This window comes from Ceratotherium simum, chromosome 7 (assembly GCF_057802395.1).
Source record: "Ceratotherium simum simum isolate JZ-2026a chromosome 7, ASM5780239v1, whole genome shotgun sequence".
In the NCBI taxonomy this organism is placed as follows: domain Eukaryota; kingdom Metazoa; phylum Chordata; class Mammalia; order Perissodactyla; family Rhinocerotidae; genus Ceratotherium; species Ceratotherium simum.
Window position 1 is genome coordinate 29,867,850 of NC_141906.1, and position 18,601 is coordinate 29,886,450.

At 47.6% G+C, this 18,601-nt stretch overlaps 1 protein-coding gene across 2 annotated transcripts in view; it reads right to left on the reverse strand.

Moving 5' to 3' along the window:
• FCHSD2 (FCH and double SH3 domains 2) overlaps positions 1-8,628 on the reverse strand; it is a 256,434-nt gene extending 247,806 nt beyond the window's left edge. The window contains exons 1-2 of one of the 2 annotated variants that reach the window (XM_087433411.1): positions 8,257-8,628; positions 6,406-6,503 (exon numbers count right to left, since the gene is read on the reverse strand). In XM_087433411.1, the coding sequence (XP_087289537.1) occupies positions 6,406-6,503; positions 8,257-8,277 (119 nt within the window). In that variant the 5' untranslated portion in view covers positions 8,278-8,628. The remainder of the gene's footprint in view (positions 1-6,405; positions 6,504-8,256) is intronic. The other variant, XM_004433967.3, reaches the window with a different exon arrangement.
• Positions 8,629-18,601: the final 9,973 nt, after the last annotated feature.

Here is an 18,601-nt window from a genome sequence, read left to right on the forward strand (position 1 = left end):
TTTAATTTTAAAATCAATTTTAAAATAATTTTTTTTCCTCTCTCTCAAAGAAACATTAAGTATGGTCCTACTTGATCTTTTTCCTTGCAGCACTGTTTAAAAAAATTCTCCCTCTCATGATTTACATCATTTTTAAGTTCTAATTTGAAAGAACACTGGATTGAGAAGCAATAATGACTGCTGAACGAATGAAAAAAGACCTTGGTCCAATAGGTGATCTGCTACTTCCAGTTTTCATTGTCTCTAAAACCTCACTGATTGCAAGACACATTATTCTACGTTCTACTAAGAAAAAATGCGTCCAATTAAACTGATACAATGCCTTATCACAATTTTTCTTTATACTTATGAAGAGTTCTTTTAAACTTAGATTTTTAGCATATATTACTCTTATGCATAAATTTTAAAAGATAAATGAAATAAACTGGTGCATAAACTAGCCACATTCAGAGTCAAACTCTTCTGAATCACTTTTTTGAATCAGTCATTGATACCCATGTTTTTCCACCCAATATCCTCTGTGTCATCAAAAACCCAGGTGGATCTAACAATTTTGTTCCAACCATTATCTCTGGGATTTTCTTCCCAGCCTGCTGATACCTATTCTGCAAGTTCTACGCATGAAGAGACAATGACAACTGCATCACGGCCAAAAGCAATTGTAAGATGTATCTGGATTTCAGACACATAAAAAAATGTGCTTCTTAGAATTAATGAAACACAATAACTTCCTTTGTTACCTTGAATAAGATAACAGCGTTCCAGAGCTTCAATTTCCAGTAATAATAGTTGCTGCCAATGCTGAATACCTACCATGCTCAGAACTTCACATATCTCACTTAACTTTTACAGAAAATCAAAAAGGTAGGCATTAATCTTGTTTTACATACAAGAAATACGAGGCTCAGAGAACCTTAGTAACTTGTCTAAGATTACTCAGCTATGAAGTGGCAGAGCTGGGTTTCAATCTCTGGTCTACCTTCAAAGTCTTTATTCTTTCCACCACTTCAGCGGTTCTCAAAATTTACTGCACTTAAGAATCACCTGAGGTGATTCTTCCACGGAGTGCAAAAAATATTGTAAATACTGCATATACTTGCAAATCATATAGCTGATAGGGTATATGTATAAAGAACTCTGACAACTAAATAAGAAAGTCCAATAACCCAATTAACAAAAAGGATATGAATAGACATGTCTCCAAAGAAGACATACAAATGGGCAATAAGCACATGAAAAAATGCTCAACATCATAAGCTGTTAGAGAAATGCACATCAAAGACACAATATGATACCACTTCACACCCACTAGAATGGCTATAATTAAAGAGACAGACAATAACAAGCATAGGCAAGGATATGGAGAAACTGGAACCTTCACATATTATTGCTAGTGGAAATATAAAACGGCACAGCCACTTTGGAAAACAGTTCCTCAAAAAGTTAAACACAGAGTTACCATATGACCCAGGAACTCCATTACTAAATAATACCGAACATATGTCCACACAAAAACTTGTATATGAATGTTCAAAGAAGCATTATTCATAATAGCCAAAAAGTCCATCAACTGATGAATGGATTAATAAAATGGGGTATATCTATACAATGGAATATTATCCAGCAATAAAAAGAAATAAAGTACTGATGCTATAACCTGGATGAACCTTGCAAACATTCTGCTAAGTCAGTCACAAAAGACCAAATATCATATGATTCTATTTATATAGATTCCATTTCCATGTATAGAGGAAGTAATTGCTTAAGGCTGGAGAAGGTGATGGGAAGTGACCGCTAATAGATACAGTTTCTTTCAGGGGGGACAAAAATGTTCTCAAGTTGAAGTGTGGTGATGGTTGTACAACGGTATGAATATACTAAAAAATTTTAAATGAGTTAATTGTATGGTATGTGAATTACATCTCAATAAACCTGTTTTTAAAAAAACCCTCTAGACCACACTACCTCTAAGGTTCCTTTCCAGACATAACAGTCTCTAAGACAACAAAAAATATCTCAGAGCTTCCATAAGCAGACTTCAGAATCCAATCCCCAGTGAATCCCACGATCCTACAGCTTAGAGAAGACAACATATAGCACAGTAATTCCTCATGTGAGGTTACTAGACCTCCAGGTGTCTACAAAGGAAGGACAGGTCTTCTTGAGCCAGTTTCAATTTCTCAGAACATCTGTAAGAAACCACACACTCAGCCTTCTCTGAGGTAAAGTTTTAAGTATCTTTGCCTTTGGCTGGAATCATGCTAGCAGTTTTAAAATACTGATTCCAAGCTGACTGACAGCTCAATGTATGAAAAGTAAAAAACAGGAAAACAAATTATTAGTTAAAATGTACTTTTTGATAGGAAAATGTTTCAAAAAAGGGGACCCATGATGAGCTCCTTGGTTAAAAGCTTGGGAAATACAGATACAGGGCAAAGCGCACTAGGCTAGAAATTAGGAGAAACAGCTTAGAGTCCTCTCCAACATGACTGACTTCATCTCACTGTGCCTCAGTTTCCATTATCATCTATAAAATCGACAAATGTGATAGTATCCATCTGACTCTAAAATTCTATGATTTTTCCATATTATATAATGACCTCCTAAAAATGTCTGCTAAGGTAGTTCTTTATATTCTGGGTCCCTGCAAAGAACTTTCTTTACTGACCCTACTTCGCACATCATAAGAATAAACAATACTAAATACATAACACTAATAAACGATATATAGGCTGTAGTATTTAGAAACTTACTTATAAGTGGCCTTTGAAAGCAAAGAGAGAAAAAAATAACAATAATGAACTAAAAAGAAAGTAAAGTATGCTTGTCAACTGCTGATAGCAAAAGTCAACAGGAAACGCTTAAGTATAAAATCTCCCCAAAGCATGGAATGTCCCTGATTAACAACAAATGAGTTATCTTTCCTTCTCATACTTTATTCCCAACACACCAGCTTCCAAATGCATCCCTGGAACAAACGAACTGAAGAAGGGGAGGAACAGCGAAAGAAAAGAGGTGTACCATAACTGGTCTCCTCCTTTCAAAATTCCAGAAGATGGTGGGGGCAGGGGGACTAGCTATAACCCATCATAAAATTCTCCTATTTAGAGCTTAATGCCCTGTGGTCTTTTTTTTTTTTTTTTAACTGTTTTTAAAGTCATAAAAACTTTTCTCTATCTACTACTAATTTCTTTATATTAAGAATAAAAAGCTATTTGCACTTTTTTGAGTGAATTCATACTAACAAATTGAGGATAACACTGGTTGAGGGGTCATCGGTGAGGAGTGCTGCTTGTGGGGTTTGGGGAAGGAAGATGGCGGGAGCCTCAAAAAAGGAAAAGCAGGCAAGATCCTTTACAACGTAGTACATATGAAAACCCACGTTCAGACATTTCTAATGAATTTTTAAAAGGTCATTCCAGTTGCTGGGGCAGACCAGAAAAGCCAGACCACCTCCCTCCTCAAGCAACTAAAGTTATCATGAATACCAAGAGTAAGCAATTTGCAACTTCCAATTCAATATTATCATTAAAAAAAAAAAAAAATGCGGGGCTGGCCCAGTGGCATAGCGGTTAAGTGCGCACACTCTACTGAGGCAGCCTGGGGCTCACAGGTTCGGATCCCAGGCACGCACCAACGCACTGCTTATCAAGGCATGCTGTGGCGGCATCCCATACAAAGTAGAGGAAGATGAGCACGGATGCTAGTCCAGGGCCAATCTTCCTCAGCAAAAAGATGAAGATTGGCATTGGATGTTAGCTCAGGGCTGATCTTCCTCACAAAAAAAAAAAAAAAATACAAATCAGAAACCCTATAAACTCACGTTTCAGAAGGTAATATAACATCCTGTTCACACCTATATACAAGTGAAGGGATTCACTACATTAATTTAATACAAAAGAAGAACACATTGACTCCTTTAAAATAATAAAGAATCCATTAATCCCTGGAGCACCAACAATCTCTGCATTTACATATTATATATAAATACAGATATACTCTACATCAAACAGCACAGTTCATTTTAAAGTGACCACATGAATCAAAGCACGTAACACAAGCTCAACAGACACCTGATCTACAGATACACTAGTGCCACCTACAAACAGAGCTTACAAAATATCTCACCTAAAAACAAATACGGTGCATTGAAATATAACCAGTTACATTTATTTAACAATTCTGCCAGCCTAAACAAAGGGTACAAAGATAAAAAATTAATAAGACTTAGCACCTGGCTTCAAGGAATTCACATGAGGGGCGATGACAGAAGCATGTGCAAAATCAAAATTCTTTGAGATCACAGAGAACAACAAACTTGCCAATTTAGTGGTAACCAGAATTTGCCAGGTGAAAAAGAGGAAGGGTATCAACAGGCAGAGAACAGCACAAACACAGGCAAGAATATACAGAGCACAATTAGCTAACCAGAAGTCCCGATTGGCCAGGGCAGGGGGAATAAGGAGGAAAGATGCATGGGCATGAAATGACAGTAATTGAACCAGGAAAGGAAGCTTGCAGCTGGGATGCAGAGGGCCATATTTGCTATGACAAGGTGTTTGGTCTTTACCCAGAAGGCCACAGAGAACCTGATTTATAATAAACAATGTTTTTAGAAAGCTAACTGGTGACAATGCAGAAAATAGATTTAGAAGGAGAGGCTGGGAGGTGGAAGATATAAGAACACTTCTGCAGTAATTACGGTATTACTGCAATAATGCAAGTGAAATGTGATGGTGTCAGCAATAATACAAACAACTAAACAATAGTAGCAGAGCAACAACCTACATCAACCTAGCAGTGATTGTGCCACATCTTACATGCACTGTCATTTGATCCGCACAACCCTTATGAACAAAAGCCATCACTGCCTCATTTTACAAAAGAGAAAACTTAAGTTTAGAAAGGTTATCATTTTCCAGAAGTCAGCACAGCTAGTAGGTGAAAGAGCCTGTACACAAACTCATGTTGATCTGTCTCCAATGTTTATACACTTGACCATAAGCCCCCGCACCAAGGTACAGGCAATAGGGGGAAAAGAGAAGAAAGCAAACAAGAAGTCTTTAGAAGATATAATCAACAGGACTTAATGACCACTGACCATCCATACCCCACAGAGGGTCTTAACTTACACACTAATTTTGCCTTCCTAAACTGCTTCTGAAAATTTATTACCGTCTTCATCTAGAGATTTCTACTAGAATACCTTAGTTCACTTAATAAATATTAAAAACTTTGAATTTTTAACCATATGAAGTTTCAGGTATCTTGCACAGGAATTATTTAAGACTACAAATTTCCCTGTGGCCACAAGAAAAACAAAAGGAAACATACAGAATTAAAATAGAGTGCTTTTCAGTCAGAAAACAATGATCTTGGTATATCCAAGTTTGGATGAGACTAGATTTATATGCCTTAGTTAGAAACCCTTAAAAACACAGGTATACAGTAGAAATATTCATAAATAGCACCTAAATTAAATACGAGGGAGGGAAAAAGGAACTCTTTAAATTAAAATCTTTGGGCTACAAACAATTCAGCTATCCAAACATATATAACTTTATAACTACATACAGTTAATATTTTTCATGAAACCAACATGAAGTTGTATACCACAGGAAAAAAGAGGCAAGTGATGAGGCTTACAGACCTAATTCCAATTTGATAAATGTATTTACTAAAGGGATATAAGAATTGCAGCCACTCTGTTTCAACACGCAAATCATCTTCTATCCTTTCCAAAAATATGTTTGTTGAACTGTCAGTGTTACAGGATTGTTAAATAAAATAAGTGGCGTTTCTTTCAATAAAATGAGTCATGCTTCCCTCTATAAAGAAAGATACTGATTTTCACAATGCTGGCAAGATATCTTACCTATCAAATTCAAAGTTATCTTGATTATGAATCCAGGTAACTTTAATGATAAAAATATGATAAACACATTTCCCACTAAATATAATGTTTAAAGACAAAGTTATATTCGTCATGTTCTAAAAAACAGTGCTAGTATATAATCATCTGAGGTTGACTGGCTCACCCCCAGATATTAACCATTAACCAGAGGCAGTTTAAAAATCTGTGTGAAATCCTTAAGGTCAATAAATGTTACAATTCAGTGGAATGATTATTTAAATAAGACTTTCTACTTCCATGATTACAATTTGACTGAAAAAGGCCCTTGTTTTTTCATAATAGTGTGTGTACGTTATAGGTTCTTCCACTAAAGGAAAAAAAGTTTGTATTGTGTTAGTTCCAGTTATAATTTCTAGCTGAGTCAAAGCTCTAACAGCCTTAAAGCAGGAAATCCAAAAGGAAATTCCATCATCAGTTCCCGGAGCTTGGTAACTCGAAGATTCTTTGAAACAGAGATACAGAACTTCTCCAACTATTTACTATAACCTTACCTCATATCTTCAAGCAAATCACATTCTGCTTGATGTTTGGCTTGAAGTTTTGTCATCTGTTCAACTTGAATGTTTTTCAGTTCTTGTGTAACTTTCACCTAAAATACACCATATATTTATGAAGGCCTTACTGCAACTTTAACAACAAAAAAACTTACTTAAGGAAAATATTTAAACTTGTCAGAATATACAGCTCTTGCTCACCTCTCCCCTGAAGACCATAAATTCATTATTAGCCAACTAATTTTGTTTACTGAAGATACTTAAGGGAAAAAACTAGCCAAATAACCTGAAACAGAGGCTAAATGAAAGTACACGAGTATATAAATTACAGATTCAAGAGGTGCAAAATAAACTGCCAGTCATTCCATTTCATGCACAAGCTCAGTACATATCTAAGTCTTCTCAGAGTTGTAAAAGTCTGCCTTCTTTTTCTTCCAAAAAAGATTCAAAGACATTAACACCAGGAGAAGTGAGCAGAGTGTAGGTGGGAGAAGGGAACATAAGAATGCCTAATATCTAATGACCGAAATTTACACAATCATGAAATTATATGCATGAATCGACTACATAAATTATTCCATAATGGCTGCGAGAAAGCACACAGTCTCAGGATGATGCCCTCCACTCGCTGACAGCGCATCAAATCAGAATCTCTTTCTCACAAAGGAGAAAGCAAAAGTGACCTTCCAGCATATGCGGTGCCTTTAAGCCACCCCAGCAAGCCGGTCCCCGTGGCGGCTCCACTTCAAACAGCTAGAAGAGCAAATGGCAAGCTGGCCAGTGCCTCGCCCGCCAGGCCCGGACCCCAGGGTTCCAGGTCATAGTGGGCCTGGAATCCACGCCGCCGGAGCCAGGCTTCCCGGAGGGGTGGGGGTACGTGGGTGAAAGAAAAAAGATTCACTTAACTGGAGAAACCCGGATTAAGAAAGAAAGGAAAGGAAACAGACACGAGTGAGTTAGACATTCAGCATATCCTTGCCCACGAGGGGAGGATAGAACAGTCTCCTCCACCCAGCGCCCAGAGTAGACACTCAGTCACCATCTGCAGGATTAAAAAGACAAGGACACAGCCTCAGCCCCTGAGAAAGCTGGGGAAGCGGGCAGTGAAACAGTTCTCGAAGGGCGCAGCGAGAAAGCTGCTGACAAGCCCAGAGCACCCTTCACTCCCACCCCAAACCCAGATCGCGGGGCACACGCCACGCACTGCCTGGTTCTCGTTGTCCAGGGGCAGCACCAACGCCCCCTCGCACCTAGCCGGAGAGGCGGGGCAGGAGTAGTGGGAGAAAGGCAGGTCCGATCAATGCTTAATTTTTTGTTTTCCCCTGGGGTGAAGGGCGGTAGCTATTCCAACTTCTTTTCGGCCGCCCCGTGGGAAAAGCAGGCCAAACCTTAAGATTAGGCTTGAAACAAATTCCCTACAAATTTGCAAATGGGAGAGGATGAACAAGCAGCTGGAGGGCTCAAACCTGGTGCAGACTAAACAATCACACAAGCACAAGGCTCTGCAAAGCTGCAGGGGCTCCCCCGCCTCCCCTCGGTGCAGCCCCGAGAATGCACTTTGCAGCGAGCAGCACTGCCATGCGCATGCACACACACACATGCACACCCGAAACTCTTGTGAAATGTCTGGGGGTCTTCCGCGCGGTGGAGGGCACGAGCCCCGGCCGCCCCTCCGTCGGAAAGGCACCTCACCCTCGCGCCCCCCGCCTGGAGCCGGCGGCAACTCGGTGACAAGCCCGAGGCGACAGCGGTCACGGCCCCTTGCGGAAAGGGGGGAAGGGGCGCAGCGGTCGCCCCAGCCGCGTTCCTCGTATGCATCCCCCCAAAACCCCCCAGCTACACCCTCACCTTCCTCGGCGGCGGCTGCATGATGCTGAAGGGACATCAATCCTCCCCCCGACGGCGGCGTTAGCTAGGACGAGGAGAGGGGGCGGCCCAGCGAGCGGGCGTGTGTGAAAGGAGAGCCTGGGAACGAGGACTCGCCCCGGAGGGAGCAAGGCCGGCGGGCGGCAGGAGGACCCAGGTCGGAGAGCAAGTGTGAAGAGAAGGAGGCGGAGCGCCGGGAAGGCCTGGGCTCGGGCGGCCCGGGGGTGTGTGAGGGAAGGAGGCGGAGACCGCGAGGGGGCGGGGGCCCGGGAGCGGGGGCGCCAGGGTCTCCCCGCTAGCCGAGTGGCTGGCTAGGAGCAGCGGCGTCGTCCGGCACCCTGCCGCCGCCGCCGCCGGCTCCTCGCAGACGCGGCCCCCCCCGCCCCCAACTCGGGGAGCCCCGCCCGCGCTGAGCCCAACGCCCCCGCCTGGCCCCCGGAGGAGGAAGCCGGCGCCGCGCTCTCGGCCTCGGGCCCTCTGCTCAGGCCGCGGGAATTTCCGGCCCCGCCGCGCGCCGCAGCGCCCCGCTCCGGCAGCCGAGGGGACAGCTCAGACCCGAGCCGGGTTCAAGGGGCCGGGCCAGGCAACGGGACGGAGCGCGGCCACGGCGTGGGGCTCCGTATCGCGGCGGGGGACTGGGGGAACTAACGGATCGGTCGGCGAATGGGAGGGGTAGAAATGCTAGCGGAGCACGAAAGTCCCCCCGTTCTCTCCGAGAGTGGCACGTTCCAAACGCCTTCTGTCCTCCCTCCCCCACACTGGGAGCCGGCCGGGGGCTTCCCGCGCGCTTTCCCGCCTGCCCGCCGCGGCGCGCGCCTCCCGTCGGGGGCGCGCACGTGGGCGGGAGAGGGCTCTGCGGCGACGCACGCGCACAAGCCGCCCCCGCCTCCCGCCGGCTTTTGCAGCTGCGGTGTTTGTGTGTGTATGCGTGTGTAGGGGGCGAGACGCTCGGAGAGAAGTTTTTACAATGGGGAGGGGGGGCAGCATGCCTATGGCAGTAGGAGAGTTCCGTTTTTTGCTGCTTCTCTGTCCTGCAACACCTCTTTCTCCTGAGCGGATGAGCCGGCCAGATAGACAAGCACAGAGGGGGCGGGCATAGATAAGTCTTTCGCAGTCGGTCGCAGGGGCCTGGGGCGGGGTCTAGTTGCCCTGCAAAGAAAAAAACGGCTCTCTGCTACAGGGCATTCAAGTCAAAGAGCACGGACTCGGCTGTAAGGCAACCGTGAGGTCGTTAAGGCCAGGGCCTCTGTTTCACAGATTGGGAGGCAAGGTCACGGAGCAGGACTAGAATCTCTGCGTCATGGAGTGTTCTAGGGGTTATAAAGAAACAGGTGCAGATGATAACCATAAGGAAAAGGAGAGGAGGCAGCAGGGCAATGGAGGAAGCCCTTATCTGGGAGTCAGGACCTCTGGGTGCCAGTCCACTCTGCCTGTCCCCGACTGGCTGGGTGAGCTCGGGCTTCCTCATCTGCCCTTGAGGATGTTCATCCAGGCAGCCTCCCCCCACCCCACGTTCCTGCTCTGACCAGACCATCTTGGGGGGCGAGGTATCAGCCTCCCTTGGAGTCCATAGAAAAATGAAAATACCTCTTCTGAAGCCACAGGGCTGTGTGGAGGGTGAACTAGATCTCCCCAAAGTTTTATCGGAAGTTGGGGTCCCAGACACCTGTTCTCAGAAGTGTAGTGAGGCAAAAGAGGAAAGTGGGTGAGGCCTGGAAAGACCCAAATAACTTGCCTAAGACCAGATGGCCAGAAATTGGGAAGGTTGAACTTGAACCAAGGTTGTTTACATTGAGTTAGCCTAGATTCTTGTACAGGAAGGTGATAGAATCAGAGGTATGCTTGAGTCAGATTAATCTAGAGCTGTGTGTGAACTGGGAGGCCAGGCTTGCTATCTCTGGTTTCCCTGAGGCCATTCAAAAGTTGGCCCTTCACCAGAGTCCACAGTTACTATCAGAGAAGGCCTGGGGCAAGGGAACAGGTGGGTAGAGGCCCAGCTCTCTGCAAGCTGTGGGCCAGCAGCTGGAGCTCAGGCTAGAGGTAGCCAGACTGGGCTCCAGTCTCAGCTCCACCACCAAGTCATTGCGAGGCCTTGAGCTGGTCAGTTCACCTCTTTCAGCCTTTATTTCCTCTCTTGTAAAATGGGAATATAATACCAGCCTCGCAGACTTGTTGTATTAAATGGAGTTTCTCCTACCACAGGGCCTGGCACATAGTCAGTGCTCAATAAATGCTCACTGATTCATCATTCATTCAAAAAAATATTTGCTAAGGTCCTGCTTTGTGCCAAGCCTTGTGCCAGACAGTGGGGATACAGGAGTGAGCAAGACCAAATTAGCTGAGGGCTTCACCAAGGCTGAGTTCCAGACCAGCTGTTCCATGAATGACATTTGGCTAGTGGGGGAGGGGTGACAATGGTTGCCCAGATGCAGTGTCCTGCACATAGGAGATGCTTAACAAAGATTTGCTGAATCCTAGTCCTGGGTGCAACTAGTCTGGCCCAGAGATTATCTTCCCTCTGGAAGTGAGCCCTGGGGTATAAAGGTGCTGGGTGTTGAGAGATGGGATCCAGCCTCTACCACTGGTCTGCTGGGCCTTCTCTGAGCCCTGGTCCTCAAATGCAAAATAAGGTGAGTGAGTGAGCCTGGAACTTAGTAGGCTCTTCACAGATAAAGTCAGTCCCTGGGGCTTTATTTTATGGATTTAGGAGGGCATCTTCCACCTGATTTGCTATTATTCTGAAACCAGGAATGGCAGTGATTTTCTGGAATGATTTCCTTTGGAGTTGTAATAAAAAGCTAAGGGGCAACACCAGATGGGCTCACCAGCTAACTCCTTTTTCAAAATTGTGGTGTTTTAAAAATATGTTTAATATTTACTAAGTGCTTTTCCAAACCCCAAACTTTCATATTACTTTTCTGACCTAATCTTCACTGTAATCCTATTAGAGAGGATTTTCTTCATTTTTCAAATGAGGAACTAGGGGCTCAGTGAAGATAAGTGACTTGCCGTGAAGTGATAGATTTGGGACCAGAACCCAGCTCTCCCGTTTGCATCTATGAGGAATGTTCAGAGGAATTGGAAGAGTTCACCCAGGAAAAAAGCAGACTCGGGAGGATGCAATCCATATGTTCCAAATGCGACAGGGATGGGGCAAGGGATTTCTGTGGCTTATGTAAGACTGACTTAAAATGTACCCCTTCGAACCAGGCTGGGGACTTCCAGAGCTTTGCTCCTGCACTGCAGGCAAGCACTGTGTTCCCAGTAAGATCTCTTGCGATTCTTTGGGGGAAATGCCACAGAGCTGTCCCATGACCGCAGAGAAGCATGCACTGTGGCCCTAGAGACAGAACTGGGACAGGTCTCAGCTACATCTAAGAAAGGAGTTTTTCCAGGCAGAGCCGCCCCTAGGGAGGGTGAGCTCCCCCATCCCTGGGGCTGTGGGAGCAGGTACTGGCGTCCTTCCATCAAGGAGGCCACAGATGGGATTCTCACCCTGGGACGAAATTAATATTAAGCTACTATTTATTTTGCCTCTTCCATATTTCAGGCATTGAATTAGGCATGTTATTTACATTGTTTCTCACCCTCACAACAACCCTTCATTATACATATGACCCCATTTCACAAACTTCGAACATTGAGGCTCAGAAATGAAATGACCTGCCCAAGGTGACACAGCTAGGACACGACGAGAGCCAAGCCTGGCCCTTGGCTCACTCTGGCTCTGAAGCTGTGCTCTCCCTCCAGCATGCGTGCTGCTGTGCAGTCTCCCAGAAGGAATGTTATTCTAAGTTTAAGTCAGAGCCAGGATTGGAAGCTGGCCTGGAGCAGGTATATGAGTGGGCATTGGAAGATGAACTATTCCAATATTCCATAAGGCTCCCAGGAGAAACCCCAGAGAGGCAAAGTTTGCAGCAGCCATTGAGTGTAGCTAGAATGTAAACAGCACCCCACCCTGGTCCAGAGTGAGCACCCAGGACAGGTTCTCTCCAGGAATAGGTGATCACCATCCCATCTGTCCATACTGTACCAAGGCACCTCCCTAGCCTTCTGCAGCTCTGTTCACAGCTCCTTCTATTCCCTTTCCTGCTCTGTCATTATCCCAACTCACACTGGTACAGTCTGCTCAGGAATACCTGTCAGCCCATCCAGATGCCAGCTGTTCCCTGCCCGAGCCCTGGCGAGCCTAGCTAGGGATGTTGCTGCAGACAATGCAGTCTGTGGACCCCAAGCCCATTCATCTCCCTTCTACCCTAGTCGCCTTTCCCCCTGCACCTCCACCCACCAAACACACATACCGGCTTTTGCTCCTGGCTGAGCTAATCCCCTCAACGCATCCCTCTGGTCAGCCTAGTGTTGGAATGTGCCTGTCTTCTCCACTAGTAAGCTCTCAAGACAGAGAATCACAGCCCGCTGGACTGAGGAAGATCGGTGACCACCAGAAGATGGCAGGGGCTCTCCCTAGGATACAAAGTGAGTTTGTGGCAGAACTAGACCATTCCATCTAGCATCTCTCGGCTCAGCTGTAAGCAGGTCCCTGGGGTGAGGCCCAGGCCCTGCACTCCAGGAGCTCCTGAGCTTAACACGTGGACCAAAGGTCACAGCAGTGAGTCCAGGACATGCAGGGCCTAGGAGTCAGAGGGACCCAGATTCCAGCAGGTGGTAGCAGGGGTCTAAGGCCAGAGGTGAGTCCCTGAGAGGCAGACACGGGGTCAGGGAATTACCTGGTCAGCTGGTGCCCCGGCCAGGGAGTGTTACAACTTGGGGTGGGGGTGAGGGGACAGCCAGTCCCAGGGCTGTAGTAGGAGCTGGCAGTCACATGGTTGTGACATCAGGAGGCAGGAAACCAAGGTTCTAGGCCTATCTTTGCCTGGCACTTGCTGAGTGTGACCTCTGGCACATCACAAATTCTATCTTGTCTTCCTTCTAGGGTGGTGGTACAGGTTAAATGAAACCACAGGTATGCGATCTGTAAAGGGCTGAGGAGCTATGTAAACAAGTGACTGCCCATCCTGGGATGCATCAGGGAAGGCTGAGTGACTGCTGATGTGGGACCTGACGAGGGCCCTCCCACTGGGAGCTGCACTGGGGTTACAACTTGGTGAAACTAAGACCGATGCGCAAAACAGTCAGGTCTGGGTGGAGAGGGTCTGGGGTCAGGCAAACCTGGGTTAGATGTCCAATTCCTCTTCTGCCTGGCTTTGGGTTCTTGACCTAATCCTAAAACCTCTTTTCAATCAAGTTCCCTTGTCCATAAAAGGGGAATAATGATTTTTTGCAGGGTTGTGGTGGGAATAAAATGAGAATGTTTATACAGAGTGCCTGCAACCGTGCTGGACCGCAAACATACGTTTCCTTTGGGCGTGCATGTATTTGCCTTCAGTTTCCCTTCATTTTGTTCTGGTTTTGTTTGTAAATTAAAAAATAAAACGCAGAAAGAGGAATTCCCATGGGAGGAGGTTGAGCCCAGCTACAGTCCTGGTTTTTGCCCCTGACTCACCGTGAGGACCTGGGAAGTCCCTGCTCTCTCTCAGTCTTCATTTCCTCATCTATAACATGGGGGCTTCCACCAGGGAATTTCTCCAAAGCCCAGCTTGGAAGGCGTGGGATGCTACCCATCTGTGAGCTCTTTCCATGGAGAGGACCCTCCAGGCTGAGCTGGGGGATGGGGGTCAAGCAAGGACCAGGGAAGGGAGATAGAGTTGTGGGGGAGGGACAGCAGGATGGGGAGGTGGCTGCTCTGGCACCACTGTGCGCTGGCCTGTGAAGGGAGCAGGCCCTCCCCACTTAGGAAGCCTGCCGCCTGTTTTCCCACAGCCTGCCCAGTTAATGCCAAAACAAAACACGCTTGCTTGCTCCCTGCTGGAGGGCAGCGGGCCAAAATGAGTGATCTGGAGGGCTGGCAGATGCCCTGGCATCCTGCCTCTCTTCCCTGGGCACCCACCCTTCCCCTGTCTGCAGCGCGTCCACACAGCCGTGTCCTGTGGTCTGGGCGAGCTGAGCACCACCCTCGGCCAGAGCTGGCCCAGTGTGTGGAGAGGCACTTCCCCAGGACCTACACTTTCCCCTCCACTTCTCATTTTCAGCCCTCCTCAATGGACACCTCCCACACCTAAACCCACCTGTCTACCCAGTTCAGCCTGGCCCCAAAATGTGATCTAATTCTCGCCACACTGCTGTGGGCACAGCACGTGGCATCAGGATGCCGGGAGCTGCTGTCAGTCGCTATGGGAGGGAATTCCCTGGCTCAGGAAAGCTCTTCCAGCGGAAGGGAGCAGGTGGTGTGTCACCCTGAAGAGACAGACACCACCAATGCTGTAGGCAGAGCCAATCCTGGGTAAGAAGCATCAAATCCACCACCCCCGCCTTCTCTCTGCAGCTTGTCTACACTGGGCACAGTAAAAATAATAGCTCATACTTCATAATAGTTACTATGTGTCAGCACTGCACATAAATAATTCTCACAACAATTTTGAAGTAGTTACTATTATTAGCTCCATTTTATCCTAAGGTCACACAGGCAAGAAGTGGCAAACTGAGATTTCTACCCAATTAAGCAGGCTCTGGGGTCTGTGCTGTTAACTGCTATACAAATCTGCCACCAGAAGATGATATCACCCATAAAACCCAGGTCCCCGCTTGGAATGTGGCAAGATGCTTGCCCTAGTATCCTAGAATCCAAGCATTTTCCCAGACTTGCCTGAGCTGAGAATCATCTAAGGGTGCTTGTTTAAAACACGGGGCCCTCAGTTCCTCCTCTGAGGATTCAGTAAGTGTGGCATGGGAAGAGAGGCAGTGCCTGACATGTGGAAATTGCCCCTAAAATATTTGTTTTTGTTTTTGTTTTTTTTAGTAATTTTATTTATTTATTTTTTTCCCCCCAAAGCCCCAGTAGATAGTTGTATGTCATAGCTGCACATCCTTCTAGTTGCTGTACGTGGGACGCAGCCTCAGGATGGCCAGAGAAGCGGTGCTTCGGTGCGCACCCGGGATCCGAACCCGGGCCGCCAGCAGCCGAGCACGCACACTTAACCACTAAGCCACAGGCCGGCCCCTGCCCCTAAAATATTTGTTAAATGAATGAATGCTCCTGCTTTCTCTGAGCCTCCGCTCATCTCTAAAATGTGTGGCTGTGTGTTGAGCTGGTGTGTGTATCTGCACCAGTTTTGCTTGGGTGTGAGGAGTTGTTTTCAAGCACACCCAGCTGGCTCCTAGTAATAGCTTTAATAATAATAGCTAACATTTCTTGCATGCTAATGGAATACCAGGCATAGCTCTGAGGACTTTGATCATGTTAACCAATTAATTCTCACAACACCCAGTTATCCTGACTTTAAGGATGGGGAAACTGAGGCTCAGAAAGATTAAGTAACTTGCCCGTGATCACACAATCAGCAAGAAGCAGGATTTGAACCCAGTTGGTCCTACTCCAGTGTCCAGAGGTTAATCATTCTATCACAGTTTCTGGACTCACCCAGCGCCTCCTCTTGGGAACTGAGCTGCCACAGTTTAATTAAGCAAATGGTTACTGCACTTGTAGTGTTCAGGGAGGGGAGAATGGAAAATTGAATTAACGGGAGGTCTCAGAATAGATGGAGAGACAAGATCTAGAATTCTCTCACTATTGTTGGAGCCTGAGCAAGAAACACCGAAGCACAGAATCCAAGTGCTATGGACGTTCCACATGGGGAAGGTGTCCTCTGTCTGAAAGAGGGACCGCAGAAGGCTGCACTGGAAGTGGGACTGGATACGTAGGAGGTGCACACTCCCAGGAGAGGAGGAGTGAGAGCAAAGGCTGCAGGCTGGATGGGCCTGGGCTGTGTTTGGAACAGTCTGAGTAGTGAATCCTGGGAAATGAGCCTACAAAGGTGGCCTGCGGCCTTGGGTATCCCACCTGGAGGTTTGCTGTAAATTTTAAAATGTGATACTCCTTTACGGTGTTGATCACGCTCTGTAATAGGCTTGTGTATCGCCTATCTGATCCACATAGATCTCTGGAAGGAGATCTTGTTTGTCCCTGTATCCCCAGCATCCAGGACAAGGCGTGGCACCCAGCAGGCAAGCTGGATAGAGGGCTCTGAAGGCCTGAAGCCCCAGAGGTTTCCCAGCAATGGAACATTGAGTGTGGGCAGCCCCGTCACAGATTGGAAGGCCCAGGACAGCATCCTAAGGGAGGGTGTGCCTGAGGGCCTGTACAGGCCTGCCCTACCATCTGTTCATATTCAGCCCTCTGTCCTCACACATTGCACTGGGCCTGTGACCTCACTGCTGCTCCTTGTGAAGTGCATGGACCATAAAGGAGAGGATGGACAGGTCTGAAGGACAAGGCTCCTTGGGCTGGGTCACACTGACTCCAGTGCCTACCCGTTTCCTCCCTACACCCTGGGCACTCAGCTCGGGGCTTGATTAAGAGCTTGGGTCGAATCTTAAGTCAGACTGACCAGTCTGAATTTTACCCCTGCTGCTTTCTAGCTATGTGGCCTTAACTGCATAACCTGGATACTGCCTACCTCTCCAATGTCATCTCACGTTGACCCTGTGACCCTGGGCCTGGCTCTCACTCTCTCTGGGCCTCAGTCACTGTATACGTTGGGGTGGTTACCCTTGAGGCCCACGTGGCTCTGTCATGCTTTAGTTCTGTAACCATCAAGAACAGTGCTGGGGCCGGCCCCGTGGCTTAGCGGTTAAGTGCGCGCGCTCTGCTACTGGCGGCCCGGGGTTCGGATCTCGGGCACGCACCGACGTACCGCTTCTCCGGCCATGCTGAGGCCGCGTCTCACATACAGCAACTAGAAGGATGTGCAACTATGACATACAACTATCCACTGGGGCTTTGGGGAAAAAAGGAGGAGGATTGGCAATAGATGTTAGCTCAGAGCCAGTCTTCCTCGGCAAGAAGAGGAGGATTAGCATAGATGTTAGCTCAGGGCTGATCTTCCTCACAGAAAAAAAAAAAAAAAAGGACAGTGCTTTCCAGATGGTAGCAAAATAAATGTAAAAGTGAAGCTTGGTCTTTTCTCTCTGGGGGCAGCCAGAGAAACCTTCTCCAACTCAGCACTGATTGTGGAGAAATGACTGAGTCAAGGCCATAGGTGTCATCCAGATATTCCATCTGGGTGACAGTTTTTCAGGAAGATCTGGAGATGGTTAGTCTCTACGTGCACCCCCACCCAGACCCTCGGCCCTGCACTGTGCCCCAGGAGGCTGGCCCTGTGGGCTGCATCACCAGGCCTGCTTGCCAACTGGCTTCCACCTTGGGTTTGGACAGTGAGAAACAACAGGAGACTGGAGGAAGAGAGAAGAAAGAGGTTGGGCTATTTCTCCTCGGCTCCCTCCCTGCTTTGGTACCTTCCCCACTTCCTCCTTGATCCCATTCCTGCCAGGCAGCCCTACTTCTTACTGGGCTCCAGTAACGTGATTCCTGCTCCTCCTTCAGCCCTAGTCTCTGGGTGGGTGCCTCACCATCCTTGTCTTTGTTCCCTTAACCTGCCCACACCTCAGTCCAGCTGTCCTTTCATTAAGTCTCTTCATTTGAACCGTTAGAGGAGACTGCTTGCTGCTGGCCTCCTGACTAAAACAGGACCCTCCACCTGGATCTGCCTCTTCAGCTCAGTCAGGTCAAGACTTTCCCCCAGAACAAAGAACCAACCAGCCTGGCCCATGAACAGCCCTCCCATCCACCTGCTCTAGGGCAGGCATGTGCAGTGTGGCTTCTTTGGGGGCCCCAGGGTCTGACTCTTACTTATTGTCACTCCTAATGAACTCTTGTGGGCAGAGTCAGATGAGACAGGGGCGTCTGCAACAAGGTAACAGTGACTGGTGTGGGGAAGCAAGACCACAGAATGAGACACGCCTCAAGGCAGAGGATGGTGGCGCCACCGCTCGGGCAGGGTGGGTGGCAGCGCTATGGGAAGCCACGAACCTGCACTGCTGGGAGCAGGCTCTCTGGAGGGCCGGGCGGGGTCTGGCCAGGAGCCACGAGTGCTGGAAAGGCAGGGAGGAGAGATGAGGGAAAGCTTATCTCAGGAGAGAGTTGAGCAAAGGCTTGGCAGAAGGAAGTGGGATCCCTGAGGGCAGGAGTGAGGGGCAGAGACTTGGTGAGCACACAGTGGTCAGTGGCAGGCCACCCCTTGGCCTCCCTCAGGACATGGCCCCTCACCCTGCCCCAGCCTGGAACAGGGCTCCCGCATTCCCTCACGAGCTATTCCACCTCCCTCAGGGTTGGGCTGCCAGTCACCCCAACCCTTTCACTTCCCCTGCCAACTGCACCTGCCCAGACCACAGCCATAGCAGGGCCCCCGTTTCAGTTCTCATTTCCGCTGCA